Source organism: Jaculus jaculus, chromosome 6 (genome assembly GCF_020740685.1).
Source record: "Jaculus jaculus isolate mJacJac1 chromosome 6, mJacJac1.mat.Y.cur, whole genome shotgun sequence".
Taxonomy (NCBI): Eukaryota; Metazoa; Chordata; class Mammalia; order Rodentia; family Dipodidae; genus Jaculus; species Jaculus jaculus.
The window spans coordinates 155037558-155056711 of NC_059107.1; the positions used below are offsets into that span (position 1 = coordinate 155037558).

At 55.0% G+C, this 19154-nt stretch overlaps 1 protein-coding gene across 4 annotated transcripts; it reads right to left on the reverse strand.

Moving 5' to 3' along the window:
• Positions 1–301: 301 nt before the first annotated feature.
• On the reverse strand, positions 302–18063 carry Mfng (MFNG O-fucosylpeptide 3-beta-N-acetylglucosaminyltransferase). 4 transcript variants are annotated; one of them, XM_045152826.1, is made up of 9 exons: positions 17850–18063; positions 17611–17757; positions 11456–11504; positions 10968–11070; positions 10046–10199; positions 6756–6841; positions 5545–5786; positions 3138–3223; positions 302–1108 (listed from the first exon to the last, which is right to left on the reverse strand). In XM_045152826.1, exons 4-9 carry the CDS (start codon positions 11006–11008, stop codon positions 944–946), a joined length of 774 nt encoding a protein of 257 aa, XP_045008761.1. In that variant the 5' UTR covers positions 11009–11070; positions 11456–11504; positions 17611–17757; positions 17850–18063; the 3' UTR covers positions 302–943. The 4 variants fall into 4 exon arrangements, with proteins under 4 accessions (XP_045008761.1, XP_004650342.2, XP_045008760.1 ...); XM_004650285.2 differs by having other exon boundaries at positions 5545–5710; positions 17611–18063; XM_045152825.1 differs by having other exon boundaries at positions 17611–18063.
• Positions 18064–19154: the final 1091 nt, after the last annotated feature.

A 19154-nucleotide genomic window follows, 5' to 3' on the forward strand; every position in this document is an offset into this window, starting at 1 on the left:
CACTTCAAAGACCCTGTTCCAGGGCTGGAGAGATGGCTTAGTGGTTAAGGCACTTGCCTGCAAAGCCAAAGGACCTTGGTTCAATTCCCCAGGACCCACATAAAGCCCAATGCACAAGGTAGCACATGCATCTGGAGTTTGTCGGCAGTGGCTGGAGGCCCTGGTGCGCCCATATGCATTCTCTCCCTCTCTTTCTCTCTCCTCTCTCTCAAGTAAAATAAATTAAATTAAAGATTTTTTTTAAAAAGACCCTGTCCCAGCCAAAACCATTGACTTCACATAGCACCAAACTGAACCAAAAGAGACTTAAATAAGGGTTTAATTTCTTACAGCCCAAATGCTGGCAGGTACAACTGTAGATGATTGTCTTGGTATTTCCTTCATGGTAGCAAAGTGTCTTTCCCCAGATCCAGCCATCACACCCACAAATACATCAGGAAGACAGGGGGTGCGGCTGTGAAACCCCTCTCTAGGCCTTGCTCAATCCCCACCAGCCAGAGCTAGATGACACAGTACTGCTCATGGCAAGGGAGGCTGGGAAAGTGAGCCAGACGATTGATCGATCGATCTGTTTCTTGACGGAGATCTGTTATGACCCGCCCTCTGGGTCTCAGCGTGCGCGGAGGCTACAGACAAAAACCAGGGCCTGCCAGCGAGGGAGACAAGGGAGGCTGAGTACAGCCAGCCTGACATGGCGTCACAGACCCCGGTTTTGCCTTGACCCCAGATTCTCGGGGGAATCTGAATAAACCCAGAGCCAGGGGCAGGGGCCAAACCCCAGCCAGGACCCTACCCTCTCCAAAGCAGGAGGATCCGGAGGCCCCCGCCCAGCTCAACAGTCTCCGTGGTGGTCACCAGGTTCCTGGGCCTGAGACGCTTTCAGTGCCAGCCACCAACTGTCCAGGTCCTGGCCCTTCCTGCCAGCCAGAGGCCTGAAGATGGACTAGCTGCCAGCGAGCACCTGCCATCGTCCCTCACAGGTGCCCGCGAGGTAGGGGGGGCTGTCGGGATCCTTGGCTAGCTTCTGCAGCAGTTCAGGGCTCACCGCGTCACCAGCGGTGGACACCAGGTTGTATCTGGGTACAGGAGACAGTGGAGGGAGCGAAACCTGCAGAGAAACCAGCAAGGCTGAGACCGTGAGAGCGCCCTCCTCTGGCCCGCGGGCTCCCTGGGGTCACAAGTCACAGGGTCACGTGCAGCAGCACTGTGAACACCTGGCTCAAATAATTTTGCTTCATACAGGGCTACACCGCGCCTCGTGGGCTGGGGACCACTATCCTTGGCCTTATCCAGGAGAAGCAGCCCCCAGACGAAGGGATCCAAAGTTTCTCTAGCCTTCAGAATTAAAAAAAAAAAAAAAATACTGTGAAGTAATGGTTAAGGTATTTGCCTGCTAAGCCTGAGGACCCAGGTTCAATTCCCCAGTACCTACATAAGCCAGATGCACATAGTGGCACACGCATCTGGAGTTCGTTGGCAGTGGCTGGAGGCCCTGGCCACCCATTCTCTCCCTCTCTCTCTCATAAATAAAAATAAAATGTTTTTTAAACATTGTGATTTGAGAATCACTGTTTTAAAGACATTTGGAAGTCAGAGACCCCAGCTGAGGTGAGCCTAAGGACTCAGATTCAATTCCCCAGGACCCACATAAGCCAGATGCACAAGGTGGCGCATGCATCTGGAATTCATAGAGCCTCTGGTGCATCCATCCTCGTTCTCTCTCTCTCTCTCTCTGCCTCTCTTTCTCTCTCAAAATAAGTTAATTAACTTAATTAACTTTTTTTAGGTTTGGTTGTTTTTTGTTAGTTTTTTTTTTTTTTTTTTTTGAGGTAAGGTCTTGCTTTAGCCCAGGCTGACCTGGAATTCACTATGTAGTCTCAGGGTGGCCTTGAACTCTCGGCAATCCTCCTACCTCTGCCTCCCAAGTGCTGGGATTAAAGGCGTGCACCACCACGCCCAGCTTAATTTAATTAAATTTTTAAAAATCATAAGACAGGTCTGTGTCTCACAGAATTTCAATGCCTGTGTGTGTGTGTGTGTGTGTGTGTGTGTGTGCACATGCGCACATGTGTGCATATATGTGCAGACACCAAAAAGTCAACCTCTGGTGTTGCTTCTCAGGAACATTATCTGCCATCCTTGTTTGGTTTTTTTTTTTGGGTGGGTGGGTGAGGGTCTCACTCTAGCCCAGGCTGATGTGGAATTCACTATGTGGTCTCAGGGTGGCCTCGAATTCACAACAATCCTCCTACCTCTGCCTCTGAGGTGCTGAGATTAAAGGTGTGCCACCACATCTGGCACCTTTCTGATTTTTTGAAACAAGGTCTCTCGTTGGCCTGGAGCTCACCAATTAGGCTAGACTGGACAGTCAGCATCTCTGAGGGAGTCTCCCGTCTCTACCTCCGGAACTCTGGGATCATAGAAGTATGCTACCAGTTTTTTCCTGGATGCTACAGATTCACACTCGGGTCCTAGTGATTACGCAAGAAGCGCTTTACCCTCTGAGCCATCTCCCTGGCCCCTTTATTGGAATTCTGATTGTTTTTCCCCCTGTACTGAGCTGAGGTATGTCTACTTGGAACAGGGCCTGGTTCATCACAGCTCTGGCCCAGGGGCTCTTGGGACAGCCGTGGCCGCTGTGCCCCAGACAGGCGGGACTGTGGACCTCAGGGCCAAGAGCATTCCCCGGGGGCCACATGCTTCGGATAAATCTAAGATCCAGTCAGAGCCTGTGATGGCCTTGGTGACGTGCCCTGCCACCAAGAATGACAAGGTAACCACCCCCCAACCCCCCGCCGCCTGAAGTTTACCCCAGAGCCCTCCTTCTCTCAGGGCAGACAATGCAGTCACATGAAGAGCATCCCGGATGACTAAACAAAGGAGAGCCCTGCAGATTCACCAAGTGCAGCCTCTCTGCGCTACCGATGGGGTGATAGGTGCCCAGAGAGGGCAAGACACTTGTCTAAGGTCACACAGCAAGCCAGTGGCAGAGCAGGAACTGAAATTCATCCCCTCCACACGGGGCTGTGTAAGGTGAGCCACCAGGGTCTGCTCTCCCTCGAAGCTCCCCCACCTTTGGACGCTTGGGTTCAGCCCTCACCCCTCACTCCATCCTGCAGCTTAAGCATCACACCTACCTGGAGGGGTCCTCTTCTGGGGAGAAGGGGCCCTGCAGCTTGATGACATTGAGTTTCCCCTCGAAGACACCATAGCTGAGTGTGACCTGGGCAGCGAGAAACAGAAGCGTTAGGGGACGTCCCACTGTAGATGCCCACAAGGGGGCAATATTTTGGCACCAATAGAGAAGGCATCCCACAGGCTTTTATTTTTGCTTTGCTTTTTTGATTTTTGAGGTAGGGTCTCGCTCTAACCCAGACTGACCTGGAATTCACTGTGTAGTCTTAGGGTGGCCTCGAACTCATGACGATCTTCCTACCTCTGCCTCTCAAGTGCTGGGATTAAAGGCGTGTGCACCACCACGCCCAGGGGCCCCACGTTTTGAGAGACTGGAAAGCCTGCAGGCACCCGTACCTCCCGTTAGCAGTAGAGGCTTTAGAAGGAGTCCACCCCCTCCCCAAAGGCACTCTGCCGCCTATGCTGTACCCTCATCCATTCCCACCAACAGCTCCGTTCACCTGGGAGGTTGGCACCCTCATCCTGCAGATTGGGACACTTTGCCTATCACCCTAGTGCCTGGATTGGCAGTGAGGTTCCCCCTGAGCCTCAACTACACCAACCAGAAGGACAGGGGACAGTGACTTAAGACAGGCACATACCACAGTAAGACACTGGGGCTTGAGGGCAATCCACCAGGCTTCAAATCTCCCTCTTTCTGATATAACTGTGTGCCATGGTAAGCTTAGCTCTCTGGGCCTATTTTCTCATCTGTAGAATGGGATTATTGTGTTGACCCTCTGTATCTACAGCTTCCCCCGACGGCAGAGCCAACCAGCCATAGGTTGAATATCCACCCATCCCACTCCCTAAAAAAAATCATGTCTGTGCTATGTGGATGTTTTTCTTCTTACATCATCCCTAAACAGCATAGTTTTTGTGTGTATTTTTAAATTTTTTTTTTTTTGAGAGCGAGAGAAACAGAGACAAATACAGAAACAGAAAGAAAAAGGCAAACAGAGAAAAAACTGAGTATGGGTGTACCAGGATCTCTTACTGCTGCAAAAGAACTCTAGATGCATGCACCATTTTGTGCTTCTGACTCTACGTGGGTACTGGGGAAATCGATCTCAGGCCATCAGGCTTTCCAAGCAAGCACTTTCAACCACTGAGCCATCTCTCCAGCCCTGGTGTTGTGTTTTGTTTTGCTTTGTGTGTGTTTAATTTGTATTGATTTATTTGGCAGGGAGAAAGAGGTAAACACAGAGAGTAAACAGCATACTTTGAAAATTATAATCTGTGAGCTGTAATAATCTGTAGATGATTTAGCATATAGGAGAGGGGTATGGGTTACATGCAAACGCCACAGCATTTCCCATGAGAGACTGGTTCAGTGGAAGATGTGGGAGGGGGGGGGCAGATGCCCTGGAAGCAACCCCTGTGGATACTGAGGGACACCTTTGCTAATGTCACATAACCATGACAAGGAGCAGATGTTCACAAAGCACTCACCTTTACAGTCCCCACTTCTGCCGCCCCAAACCAGGCACCCCCCTCCCAGGCTCCAAGACCTAATGGGTGGACCTGACACCCCAGTTCCCTGCCTGGCCAATCAGCACCGGCTTCAGGCATGTGACCCATCAATCAGTGTGGGATCTGGACAACCAGTTGGGGGCCCCTCTGCTCATGATGGCTGCAGACCAGCCTGCCCTTCTGTGGGCACAGCTACGTGAGGGTAAAGCCAGCCAGTGAAGGGACAGCGGGTGGCAGAGGAGAGTCCCCGCTAAACGCCCCGGGCTTCTCTTTCAAAGCACATGCTGACAGGGTCCCTCCTCGCTAACCAGTCCAGGCTGAGTTTCTGTCACTGGGACCCCAAAGGTTCTGATTCGCTGCAGGACATCAGATCCCCAGGCCTCCCGGCTAGGACCATCTGTGGACGGGCAGGCAAGGTCTACAAGGCCAAGCCAGTTTGTCTCAGGAGCGGAGTCGCGGCCTGCCTGGTGGTAGGCTGGTAACCTGTTCATCCCTAGTAACTGGGGGCTAGGAGGAAACCCAGTGGGCAGGGGCAAAGGGGGTTCTGATGAAGGAGGGGGTGCCACATAGGAGGCTTTGGAAAGGGCCACTTGGCCCCTCAGGAGGGAGGTGCAGAGGGTGAAAGATGACGAGAGGAGAGAGGTACAGGGTAAGGACTTGGGGTCCCCCCCATGCCTGTGCAACCCTCTCAGACCAGAGGGTTGGAGGCGTGGAGGCTTGAATCCCTTTGTGCCTGTGAGTGGGCTTTGTTTCCCCAGGCCTCCATTTCCCCATCTACTGGGGATCAGCAGTTCCCATACTGTCAAGTTCCAGGTTGATTTCAAATACCCCACATTCCTTTGTGGGGGACCCTTCCCTCCCCACCCCAACAGCCATCTGTCCCTGAGCCCAGCTCACCTGTTCCAGGAGCTGACCAGCCTCCAGCAGCTGCAGGGCCTCCAGGTGTGAGTGAAAGAGAGGACTGGGCTGCAGGTGGCCGCCCAGCTTGCACTCCACAATGTAGCCCACCGTGCAGTCGTCCGGGAGCCGGATGAGAGCCGATGTGTCCACAAAACGGGAGCCGCTGAGGGACAGAACTGAGCAGTGGCCACTGGCCCAGGCTTTCCATGCCGCAGCCCACCTCTGCCTCCCAGGAGGCCCTTTGTGGGACCAGCATACTGTTTCAATTTTAATTTGATTTATTTATTTATCTATTTATTTATTTATTTATGAGAGGGAGGGAAGGAGCAAGAGGTAGACAGACAGAGAGAGAACGGATGCTCCAGGGCCTCCAACCACTGTAAACAAACACCAGATGCATGCACCGCCTTGTGCATCTGGCTTTCCATGGGTCGTAGGGAATTGAACCTGAGTTCTTTGACTTTGCCGGCAAGTGCCTTGACTACTAATCCATCTCTCCAGCCCACGACCGGTACACTGCGCTAGGACACTGAGCAAGTCAGGCATCTGGGAAGGCCTCAGTCTTCTCTGGGAAATGGGCTGACCATAGCCCCGCCTCCCCAGAGCCTGGCTGGGATTCAGAGGAGGGACAACAAGGGCCCCTCACAAATGCCTCTCTTGTTCTCTCCCTAACTCTTCATCCTTCATCCTCTAACTCATGGGTCTACCACTGAGCTTGAGAACTGCCTGGCCCATGTGCCGCACGAGGTCTGAGGACCCGGATGTGAGAAAGAAGTGTTCCCTAGCTGGGGAGATGGCTCAGCAGAAAAAGTGCTTGTCTTGCAAGCATGAGGACCCAAGTTCATCCCCAAGAACCATGTAAAAAAGACCAGGCATGGGGCTGGAGAGACGGCTTAGCAGTTAAGGTGCTTGCCTACAAAGCCAAAGGACCTCGGTTGGATTCCCCAGGACCCACGTTAGCCAGATGCACAAGGTGGCGCATGCGTCTGGAGTCTGTTTGCAGTGGCTGGAGGCCCTGACACGCCCATTCTCTCTCTCTCTCTCTTCCTTCCCCCCCACCTTTCTCTCAAATAATAGCTCACTTCCCATGAATGGGGAAGCCCTGCAGTTTCTCCTGTGCACCCTCACAATGCTCCATGCCTCAAAGGCTTCAAGCACGCCACAGCCACCTCTCCATGTCCTCCTGCCACCCCTAGGCCTCCACTTACCTAGCCCATGGGACCATCTTCAAAGCCAGCTTGCGGTTGATGCAGAAGCCAGCGCCCCCAGTGGCAAACCAGAACTGTACCAGCCTCTGGGGAGAGGAAGGCCAAAGTACTCATTGAGTCTGAGGAAGAGTATGCCCAGGCTACCTAGCACCTCCAACCAGTATGGCCCTAAAGTTTTTGGGTTTTTTTTTTTTGTGGTTTTTCGAGGTAGGGTCTCACTCTAGCTCAGGCTGACCTGGAATTCACTATGGAGTCTCAGGGTGGCCTTGAACTCACGGCAATCCTCCTACCTCTGCCTCCCAAGTGCCGGCTGGCCCTAAAGTTTTTTTAATTTCACATCTCACTGGAGGCTTGCTGGAGCCTGAAATTACTGTGTCCACTTTACAGATAGAGACAACAGGGCCCAAAGTCACATAGCTAATAGATATGAGAGGTGAAACCAAACCCAGCTCGAGTCTGGCTAACACTAGCTACGTGTTACTTTCTTCCCCCAACAGCACCCACTGGCTCCTCTAGGCCAGAGAGGTGGGTTTGGCGCCTCAGGAATGGTGAAACACGTGACCATGACCCTTGACTTAGTCACTGGTCCAGCGATGGCCCATAACTTAGGCCAGCCAATCAGGGCCCCTCCCAGAAGGTGCGCTGTGAGGAAGCCCTGCTCCGCACAGGGTCAGCTGGCTGAGGAGCTGGGTGTCAGAGCACCTCCCTTGGCTTCCTCACTCCAGATTCCTGAAGCTGAGAAAGACTTGCCACGAATAAACAGGATGAGGCCTGCCTTGGAGGAGAGAGCTTAGTCTTGACCTGTCCATCACAGGGACACACAGTGTCCCTACCAGGGCTAAGCCACTGTCTCCTCCCTCCACCACCATCCCCTCTGTCTAGGTCTTCCCCCGCCTCTGTGGAGACCCTGAACTCCCCAGTGGATTTTGCTAACCACTTAGAGGGACTTTCCCCTTGCACTACCAACTCGTGGTCTAACGATGTTCGACGGCTACCGTCTCCCAAATCTATAGCCGGTACTTAATTAATGCCTCTTGCACTGGGCTGAGTGAGCTCCCATAATGCAGTTGTGAAGAGATCCCTGGATGGGCAAAGTGGTGGCCTGAGCCTGAGGTCTCCACCTCCTCCCTGCACAGCAACGGAACCTGAGAAAAGCCACTTCTCAGCTCTGGGCCTCAACATCAGTACCTGCTGTCCTTTAGAGCAGAGCAGAATGAATGGCTCTTGACGCCAACATGTAAAAGGTGCCAAATAAATGTTTGTTTTACTTAAATTAATGAGTGTGTGGTTTTCACTACCAGGTTATTATAGTAACAATGGCAGCAACCGCAAACAAGATGACCAGAGGCAGAGGTCACTCGCCTCAGGGCCCAGATCAGGGACGGTCCCCAAGCTAGAGCTCTTGCCTCTGCCATCGACCCTGTCAGGACCTCAGGGTCTGCATAGTCCTGGACACTCTGGGATTCTGAAACACTCCAGGACAGTCAGGGGATCCAGCTCTGGGGGTCTATGCCCAGAAGAACAGCTTCCTCAGCCTTCTGATGTGGTCTAAGTCCAGCTCAGCAAAACTCCTCCAGGCCTGGGCTAGGGAGGTGGCTAAGCACCCATGTAAAGCCACTTGCACAAAGTGGGGCATGCATCTGTAGTCAGATAAGTAGTTAAATAACAACACTGTGGGGCTGAAGAGATGGCTTGATGGTTAAGGCACTTGCCTGCGAAGCCTAAGGACCCAGGTTCAATTCCCCAGGACCCACATAAACCAGATGCACAAAGTGACACATGCATCTGGAGTTCATCTGCAGAGGCTGGAGGCCCTGGTGTGCCCATTCTCTCTGCCCATCTCTATTTTTTTTTTAATCTCTCTCTCTCAGCTTACAAACAAATAAATATACTTTTTTAAGTCTCCCAGGTCTTTGGCACTAAACTGGGACTGCTGGGGCATCCTGCCTCAGACTGAGCAGCTACCAGGTTCTCAGCCTCTCCAGTCTGCAGACATGCCAGCCCATGCCATGTTAAGCAACCTAATAAATAATATACATATATGCTAAATATTCATAAATATTCATTCAATCAGTTCTGTTCCTCTAGAGGACCCTATTACAGAAATCTTGGTGCATGTTGTGGGGGATGGGCACCAGGTGTATCCACTTGGGCACTGAATGGCCCTAGAAGACCCTGGCTCAGCATGGAGTCCCATGCTACCTACGCTTGCTTGTGCCTGTGCCCGCCCGCCCCCCCCCCCCGCCCAGAACCTGGGGAGATGGCCCAATGCGATCCTTCTCTGCTGACATTCACTCTGTGAGTCACCTGTTTCACAGATGAAGAAATTGACACAGGAGGTTGGGTGACCTCAGTAAGGGTCATGGAGCCAGGAGCGTGAACCCAGGGAGGCAGCCTCCAGACTGGACTGCCCCAGGGGCAGATGGCTCAAACCAGCAGAGAAGCAATAGGGGAGCCGGGGACAGCTCACCTGGAGTCACTCATGCCCACATGCCTGGGGATCAGGAGGGTTTAATTAGGGCTCAGCAGCTGATGAACTGCTGATAATTAAGGCTCTGGTTTCCCCAGCGCAGCAGATGGCGACCTGGGGAAGGAGAGGGAGCCCCAGGCAGCGGCTGCTCTGAGCTGGCCTCCTCCTAGAAGGGCCCTCCTCCCTGCCTTTGCCTAGAGACCAGGGGAGCCCTAGAAGCCCAGGCCACCCCAGGACCTGAAGCCAGGAGGGATGGGGGACTGGGGGAGATCCATGCCATCTGGGGAATCAGAGTTATACTAAAATCCTCATCATGTATGTGAAAATCCACTCAAGCCACACCTCCTGGGCTCTGTTTGTTTTCCAATCTTAGTCTTAATCAAGTGTCACTCAAGCCTGCAGTTGACACTGGTTCTGGCCGCCCTTGGCACCAGGTGCCTATTCTTTAGGGGCTGGGGAGGGGAGAAATTTAAGGGTGGGGTGACTGCGGGGAGTCCTGGGGCTCACAGTAGCCTCCGTTTATCACCTGGATGGTGAGAGCAGGTGGCAGGGAACCAGGAGATTGGGTCAGGAAAGCCCAGCCGGCCCTAGTGGACACTGTGTGCCCCTGGCAAGGTCCTGCTCCTGAGTGACCCAGGCCTTACTCTGGGTCTTACCGGCATGTCTCCAGCAGAGAGGAAGCCACCAGCCCAAACCCACACACCTGGCACAAAACTGAAACCCAGAAGCTACCCTGACTCTCTACCATGGCCCCGCCTCTGCGGCAGGCCCCGCCTCCAGGAGCAGCAGCCAATAGGCGAAGGAAGGAGGCGGGACTTACTGTGCGGTTCTCGGGCTGCGGCTCGGAGGCGTGGATGGGCCGGTTCAGGCTGGGCTTGCCTACGTAGACATCTCGGGCCTGCGGGAAGGTTTTCAGCAACCGCAGCAGCGCCCTGGGGTTCACGTAGTTGTCGTCATCCACGTGGCAAAACCACCTGTGGGAACCCCAAGACAGTGAACCTGTGGAGGTGCAGCCCCCCACCCCCAGTCCCCACAATCAACAGCTAAGGGATGGATGGTGACTTAAAGCCAGTTTTGTGCCCGGCCATCTTCGAGGCTGACATTGGCCAAGGTCACACAGCCAACAAGTGGTAGGATTTTTTTTTTAATATATTTATTTATTTATTTGCAAGCAGAGAGAGAGAGCTAGAAGACAGACAGAATGGGTGCCCAGGGCCTCCAACCACTGTCAACAAACTCCAGATGCATGCACCACTTTGAGCATCTGGCTGTCCTGGGTACTGGAGAATCTAATCCACGTCATTAGGTTTTGCAGGCAAGTGCCTTAACCGCTGAACCATCCCTGCAGCCCCAAATGATAGGATTTGACCCCCGCTGGTCAGCATCTTTTCTGCTAGATGCAAGGGCTGAGTCAGACTGCAGAAGGTTCCTCTCACTGGGCCCAGACGGTTTCACTTTTTTGACGGAATACTCAAGAGGTGGTGTGAGGGCTGGAGAGATGGCTTCAAGGTTAAGGCGCTTGCCTGTAAAGCCTCAGGACCCAGGTTTGATTACCCAGTAGCCACGTAAGTAAGTAAGTCAGATTCACAAGGTGGCTCATGTGTCTGGAGAATGTTTGCAGTGGCTGGAGGCCCTGGTGTGCTCTCTCTCTCTTCCCACCCCCCCCACCACCACCAAATAAATAAATAAGAAGTGAACTGAGGCAAAGGCCACCCCTCTCCCAATGATGCGGCAACACTCACCTGAGCCCGCTAGCCAGGAAGGCATTGAACTCTGCAGCCATCTTGCAGGACAGAGCCGGGTGGCTGTGCTCTGCAGAGCAGTTAGTGACCACAAGGTGGGAGCCTGGGGATGTGAGGAGCAGTCAGGAGGCCCTGCCCGGCTCCTGCCCACCGCCCTGACCACTGGAAGCACACAGCAAGGATAGGCGGCAGAGACCCAGGAGGACCCCTCACCCAGTTCCTGATGGGGAAACTGAAGCCCAGGCCAGACCGACCTGTCCAAGACCGCAGAGCCAGTGGACAGCAGGCTGGGCTGGACCCCAGATGTGCAGGGCCTTGCCAGCCACTCTGCACACACACACACCCTTCTGCTCCCCTCCTTGGGCAAAGGGGGAATCCTAAATGCCAAAGCCAGGGGCCTTGGTTCCTGGGAAGGCCCATGCTAGGGCACAGCCTCCTGGATTTCCCTGGCAAGATAACACAGGGCTGCAGCCCTGCCGGGCAGTTACCTAGTCTCTCCAGGAGTCCTTTGTCGGCACTGTCGGTGAAGATGAACGTCTGGGGAGGAGACACAGGCATCAGGACGGGCAGTCATGGGAGATGCAGCCCAAACCACGTCCCACCACACCTTCACCCCAGATGGACCGCCACTCAGGGGTCACACACAGCAGACTTCTGTCCTCCCTATGTGACATACCCACGCTCCTCACAGCTAATTGCTCCTTCAGGACAACACACAAAACACACACACAACCTGGCTTTCCTGGACATGCAACATCAGGGTGTGCCCGCCCAGTTGCACCCCCCTCATGGGGCTACATGATCTTGGCCAACTCACACCTCTTCTGTCATACAATGTCACAGCTGGCTCTTGGCAGCCTCAGCCCTAACCCTAAATATACCCAGGAGGCAAACTGTGAAAGGACCCTCCTGCCCACCCTGGGCCACCACAACATTTAAAGGACAGTCACTCTGTGAAACCACAAACCCCTGTACAAACACAGAGGCCCTGGAGCACCTCAGAAATTTCACCACTTGGCACAACCCCACGCTCCCAGGCTGGACCTGCGCCCCGACAGGATTACAACCCACACCTGCTCCCGGACCATCATCCTCTGCGGACCTCAGGAGGTGCTGTAGCTAAACAACGGATCCAGGATCGTAAATGCTGAGCCAGGAGTCCTACGCAGATCTGGGACATTTACTGCTTGTTTGTTGAGACACAGTCTCCCACTATATATAGATCAGGCTGGCCAGGAACTCGTGACAATCCTCCTGCCTCAGCCTCCTACGTGCTGGACTTACAGGTGTGACCTGGCTTGACCTGGGATATTTCTTGCCACCCCCAGGTGGGTGGAATACACCTTAGTAAACAGAACACCAATCAGAAGGAGACAGAAACGAACCCTCCAGAATCTGCCAATGGGCAAGGCAGATTCACGGCGGGCAGACACTGGGTCACGCCCACCCCAGGCCCAACCTAAGACATGCACAGTCTCCCAGCCGTCCAAGCAGGCACGTCACCACAGAGCAAGGCCCGGGTTGTCCTGCCAGCCTGTGGAACAATTGTGAACCCTTTCTAAGTGATGACCAATGAGATACTACCCCCCCACACACATGTGCAAGGCCCCTGGAGCCCCCATCCGCTGCTCTCCTCACTCCTGTGACCCAGCCCTGTCTCCCTCCAAGCTCAGAGCTCCAGCTGTAGTGCCGGTCCTCGCTCAGCCATTACCTCTTCCTTCCTCCTTCCACAAATCAGCCCTCCAAACGGGGTCAGCTCCTGGCCCAAGCCTCTGTAAAATGGGGAAGAGTAATGACTTCAAGAATAAAATGAGGGTGGGCTGGAGAGATGGCTTAGCGGTTAAGCGCTTGCCTGTGAAGCCTAAGGACCCGGTTCGAGGCTCGGTTCCCCAGGTCCCACGTTAGCCAGACGCACAAGGGGGCGCACGCGTCTGGAGTTCGTTTGCAGAGGCTGGAAGCCCTGGCTCGCCCATTCTCTCTCTCTCTCCCTCTATCTGTCTTTCTCCCTGTGTCTGTAGCTCTTAAATAAATAAATAAATAATGAACAAAAAAAATAATAGAATAAAATGAGGGTGGGCTGGAGAGATGGCTTAGTGGTTAAGCACTTGCCTATGAAGCCTAAGGACCCTGGTTTGAGGCTCTATTCCCCAGGACCCATGTTAGCCAGATGCACAAGGGGTGCACACATCTGGAGTTCATTTGATGTGGCTGGAGGCCCTGATGCGCCCATTCTCTCTCTCTCTCTCTCTCTCCCTCTCTCTCTCTCTCTCTCTCTCTCTCTACCTCTTTCTCTCTCTGTCACTCTCAAATAAATAAATAAAAATAAACAAAAAAGGAATAAAATGAGATTTGTATAAGAGGATGAAGTGTAGACAGGGAAGCCAGGCTCCACTGCTTGCACCTCAAGGGAAATGGAGGCACAGGAGGCCAGAAGCCAAGGTTAGGCAGAGAAGGGACAGGAGGGGACCAGGGTTTTCTCCTGAGGCCCAGGGCATAGGCCTGACTCTGAACCAGTCACCTCCCAATGGACAGTCACAAAATGGTCTCAATCCTCAGCTCTATGTTCCTCTCAGAACCAGAGTCAGACAGAACCTGTACCCACTCACTTCCACCTGCCTTGGCTCCCTAGTGCCTTGGGGGAAAAAAAAGCTCAAGCCTCCATAGCGTGGACAGAGAGGGAAGGGGACCCCTCACCCTTACTGCCTTATCGCAGGACTTATGCCCACTCCTGTGGCAGATCTATTTCACCTCCCCTGGTGTAGTACGGGCACATTCCTCTGGGCTTTTGCGTTTGCTGAGCCCTTCCCACCCTCCAAATCCCCTCTCTGCAACCCTGTCTTCCAGAAAGCCTCCCTCAACACTCCTCCAGCTAGGCCAGGGGCACCTCCACTTGCTCCTTGTTTGCTCTGCCTTCTTTGGTACCACGGCGCCTCAGCAAGGGGAGAGACCTCAGGGGTCCCTCGCTCCCTCTGGGAGACCTTAGGTAGTGTGTATCCTCTGCCTTCCCCCAACACACCCCATCTGTCTCACTGAATTGATACCAGAGCCCCCGAATATCCTAGGGAAAGTATGGGCAGCCCAAGATTGGTATGTGCCCCCCCCCCAAGCCTCCCACAGGGCCATCCGCAGGACTCCAGTTCCCCTTTCTGTGTACCTGCTTCCCAGCCTCCTCCCAGGCTCTCAAATCCCTGTAGCCGTAACCCCCCCCCCCGAAACTCAGCATCAACACTACGCCCCTTAAAACAAAAGCTGGGTCTGAGGCTGAGTGGAAGAGCGCCTGCCTGACATTTGAGGCCCTGGGACCCAGCCCTATCACCAAAAACACAGACCCTCCCATTTCCCCCCTTCCCCACTTCTAGCTACACCTCCCCATTCGCTGGTCCCCCCAGGCCTCAGTCTGAGTCACCCAAGCCTGCTCTGTGCCTCCTCTCGGTATGCCTTCCCACCTGCCCCTCCAAATTCAGCCCCCAGCCCGCTCCAGCCTCTGCACGACTCCCCAGGCTGTCTTCTCTAACATCCTGCCCCAGGCCTTCTTGTCCAGCTCCCTGGCAAACTTTTATCACCAAAACAGCCACCACTAGCAAAAGTTAATCAAGGACTGAAGAGATGTCTTAGCGGTTAAGGCACTTGCCTACAAAGCCAAAGAACTCAGGTCTGATTCCCCAATACCACGTAAAGCCAGATACACAAGGTAACACATGCATCGGGAGTTGGTCTGCAGTGGCTACAGACCCTGATGCACCCATTCTCTCTCTCTTTCTCTCTCTCTCACTCATCTGTCTCTTTCTCTCAAATAAATGAATAAATAAATAACACTTTTTATTTATTTTTTAATAACAGATATATTTATTATTACATATCCATCAGGGCGGCTTTCGATACCCCAAATAACACTTTTTAAAAAGTCAATCAAGGGCTGGAGAGATGGCTTAGCGGTTAAGCGCTTGCCTGTGAAGCCTAAGGACCTGGTTCGAGGCTCGGTTCCCCAGGTCCCACGTTAGCCAGATGCACAAGGGGGCGCACGCGTCTGGAGTTCGTTTGCAGAGGCTGGAAGCCCTGGCGCGCCCATTCTCTCTCTCTTCCACTGTCTTTCTCTCTGTGTCTGTCGCTCTCAAATAAAAAAATAAAAAATAAATTAAAAAAAAAAGTCAATCAAGGGCTGGAGAGATGGCTTAGTGGTTAAGCGCTTGCCTGTGAAGACTAAGGACCCCGGTTCGAGGCTCGGTTCCCCAGGTCCCACGTTAGCCAGATGCACAAGGGGGCGCACGCGTCTGGAGTTCGTTTGCAGAGGCTGGAGGCCCTAGCGCGCCCATTCTCTCTCTCTCCCTCTATCTGTCTTTCTCCCTGTGTCTGTCGCTCTCAAATAAATTAATTAATTAATTAATTAAAAAAAAAAGTCAATCAAGTCTGGAACCTCAGGCCAAAGGGGCTGAGAATTTTCATTGAGGAATCAACTGGTGGAGGTGGGGGGGGATAGCTGAGGTGGGGGAGATCCCAGAGCAGCAGGGGTCTGGGGGCCTGGGAGCTGCAGCTTGGGGGTCCCTGAGGCCAAGGGAGAGCTGGCAGGCCCCAGGACTGCATTTGATTTATTTAAGCAGGGGACTCAGACAATAGTTACAACCTCACAAGCAGCAAACAAAGAGACCGGCAGCCTGCTGGGGCGGGGAGGGAGTGGCCAGGGACCATCTGCTGCAAGCAGGCGGGGACAGTGGGGCTGGAGGCCACCACCTCGCCCACAGAGGACTAGAGGAAGAAAAGACTCCCTTCCAGCTCAAAACACACACAACAGCCTCCCCCCACCCCACCCCCCTGCCCAGACAAAGGCGGCACATGAGCCCCAGGCCCCTGCAGCTAACGCCACCTGCCACCCCATCACCTTTAACCAGCCAGACGGACGTCCAGCTCCGGAGTTAACCAGCTAGCCATTCCAGACTGGCCTGGTATACAGCCAGGGAAACTGAGGGCCCAAACGGAGAGGATTTTGGCTAAAGTCAGAGAGAGGAATGAGACCAGGTAAGAGGTGATGGGATGGCCAGAGTGGTTCTCCTTGTCCCCTTCCCTTCTCCCACACCTGACCCTTCTTCCTGTAACTCAGAGTCCAGCTCTGTCTGCCCCTCCCATTGGGTTACTGGAAGGGGGGCGGGGACTAAGGGCTATGATGGGCATGACTGCAGTCCCTTAGTAGGGGAAGCAGCAAGTAGGTGTCCCCCACCTGGAAGCCTCTAGAAGAGAAGCTGGGTCACTCAGGAGTCATAGCTGCTGGCGTCTTGTCAGCCTGCTAGTGCTAGCCCGTGGCACCCAGGCCGAAGGCCCAGCACCAGCTCCTACAGGTCGGTGAGCCAGGCGGCTCTGATTCCCAGGCCTGGGCGGAGACATAGGGGACCCAGCTGAGAAACAAGAGGAGGTCTTGAGGGTCTCTGGTCCCTCAAGACTTCTGGGTGCCAGTGGCTAGGGCTTCCTCCTCTCCGGCCTTGGTTTCTACATCCGGAGCAAGGGCTCCGCCACAGCAAGCAAGACAAGACAGGGAAGTGCTTGGGACCCCAGTGAGACACAGGCCATAAACAGGAAGATCTGTGGGAAGGGCCAACACCCCCCCCCCGTGCCTTCTAAGGAAGAGCCAGGATCTCCCCAAAATGAGAGGTTGTGTGGAGCCCCAGGAAGAGTGGTGTACCAAGGAGCCTACTGAGAAAGGGCTCATCAGGGTGGGGCATACCTGAAACTGAGGACTGAGAACTGGGGGGGGGGGGTCACACCCTCCCCATAGTTTTTAGCCTCCTTTCAAGAGCCCAGTCACTTTCTCCCACAGAGCCAGCCATCACAGTGTGGACAGGGTGTGTGTGTGTGTGTGTGTGTGTGTGTGTGTGTGTGTGTGTCCCCAACACCACCCTCATCACCAGCTTTGCTTGACAGGCAATCTGGGTGCAGGGAGAAGGGCTCAGCTTGTCAGAGCTGCCACCCTGCACGGCAGGAGCCACACACCTTTTGTCACCCACACACCCGTTGTCATTGCGCGTGTGACACACTTGGGCTTCACACGTACGCGTGCACACAATCTCATGGGCCCGGCAGCCCTCCGCTGGCAGCTTAGCCTCTTTCCCACCCTCGTCAGCCACTTCCCCTCAGGAGCAACACAGGAAGCCTAGGCGCACAGGAGGCCAGAAGCCACCTGCCCCGCCGCTGGGGGGCACACCCTGGGCAGCAGTGGGGACCCAGGGTCTGGGAGGAAGCACCCCCTCAACAGGCCTCAGGAAATGTCTCTCCCTAGGGCACTTCAACTGCCCACAGCCCCTTTCACCCTCAGTGCCAGAGCACAGCAGCTGTCTGGGGCCTCCTCCCCAGTTGCCTAAAACCCCCTCCCCATCACCCCTGAGACCCATGGGACCAAGCTGATTGTGAATGAAGCTCCTTTGAGCAGCCAGGGAAAGGAGGAGACGTCAGGAGGGACCCAGGAGGGGGGTGGAGCGGCGACCCCACCCTGCCCTTGGAGTGGGGCAATGGGGTGAGGGGAGACAGGAAGAAAGGAATGGAGAGACAGCCTGGATCAATCCCTTGGGTGGGCAGCCGCTCACAAGCCCACCAAAAAGACCCTTGTGAGTCCCTCAGCCAGGAGCTCCCCAGGGCCTCAAGGTGGTCAGCCTATCACCTGTTGCCTGATCCTGGAGACCCACGTGTCCAACAGCAGGTCCAGACGGGAGCGGTGGAACGCCAGGGTGGTCTTGACTGCAATGAAGACGTCTCGCAGCTGCAGCTCCTGGGGCCCTGGGCTCAACCTGGGGGTCCCCCGCGCCTCCTGGGGGGACAGGATTGAGTGGTACCGTAGGGACAGGAGCCCCATGCACAGGAGGGTGAGGAGGGCTCCCAACAGGCCCCGGAGGAGCCTACACTGCATTGGCACCGGGACTCCAGACAGTTCAGTCCCCAAGTCCCAACAGGTCCGGGGTGGGCGGCTGATCAGGCGGGACCCTCGGCAGATGCAAAAGGCTGGTAGACATGGGGTAGGGAGCGGGCACGGAGAGAAGAGGAAGGAGTTGGGGCTCTGGACCCTGAGGCTCAACTGACTGCCAGCCGCCGGCCACCAACCAGCCGCCACCCAGGCTCCACCTGCTCCGCCGCCCTCCCCGCCGCCCGCCCCAGCCGAGGCCGCCGGCCCGAGGCCCCGCCCCCACCCAGCCCGAGAGGCGGGGCCAGGCTAAAGCCCCGAGGTGGCAGCGAGGAGGCAGTCGTGCCGGGGTGCCCTCCACGGGGCAGGAGGGAGCCCCCCGCCCCCACCCAGCCTGCCCAGACCCCACAGCCCTGTCTGTTGGCTCCTGTGACTCCCATTGTCTCACAGTGTCCAGGTCCACCCAGCACCCCATCCAGGCTGTTTCCCCTCCGGCATGCTCTCCGTTGCCCGCCCTCCTCTTCACCTTCGCCCCCCCCCCTGGCTGAATTCTCTACGGACTTGATGTTCAGCTGCAGAGCGCCTCCTCCAGGAAGCCCTCCCTGATGGCCTCTCCTTGAGCCCAGGCGCTAACACACAAAGCTCAGCTCCCCTGCTCTCTCTACGGTAGATCCAGATTGTCATTTCAGTCCACAACTGAGGATAAGCGGGGCGTGGTGGCTCAGGCCTTTAATATCAGCACTGGGAAGGCACAGGTAGGAGGATCGCCATGAGTTCAAGGCCACCCTGAGATCACATAGTGTAGTGAATTCCAGGTCAGCCTGGACTAGAGTAAGACCCTACCTTGGTGGGGGCGGGGGGAACCTGAGGACAGAAAACCCGGAGGCACAGAAGGACCTAGGGGAACCCACTGCTCCATCCTACCAAGCCATCTCCATCTTGGCCTCTCCCTCCAGTCTCATCCAGCCTCCGCTCTCACCTCCTCCTGCTGCTCCAACTCTGCACCAGCTCCCGTCTTGCCCGGAACAAAAGCCCAGACCATGACTAGCCAACAAGTCATATGTGCTGGTGCCCAGATGTCCCCCCACCACCACCCCACCTCCTCTGACTCTTCCGTGTCTTGGTTTTTCCAGGTAGGGTCTCGCTCTAGCCCAAGCTGACCTGGAATTCACTATGTAGTTTCAGGCTGGCCTTGAACTCACAGTGAACTTGAACTCGCGTGTCCTCTTACCTCTGCCACCACACTGGGCAGAGAGAGAAGACATGCCAGGGCCTCCAGCCACTGCAAATGACCTCCAGTTGCCTGC

Excerpts from the sequence above, each read along its gene's own strand:
- Mfng (XM_045152825.1), bottom strand. The coding sequence starts at position 17,856 with ATGCAGTGTAGGCTCCTCCGGGGCCTGTTGGGAGCCCTCCTCACCCTC. Across the intron at positions 10,200-10,967 it reads TTCCTGGCTAGCGGGCTCAG|GTGGTTTTGCCACGTGGATG; the intron begins GTGAGTGTTGCC and ends GGGTTCCCACAG. Across the intron at positions 6,842-10,045 it reads CGCAGCCCGAGAACCGCACA|AGGCTGGTACAGTTCTGGTT; the intron begins GTAAGTCCCGCC and ends TCCTCTCCCCAG.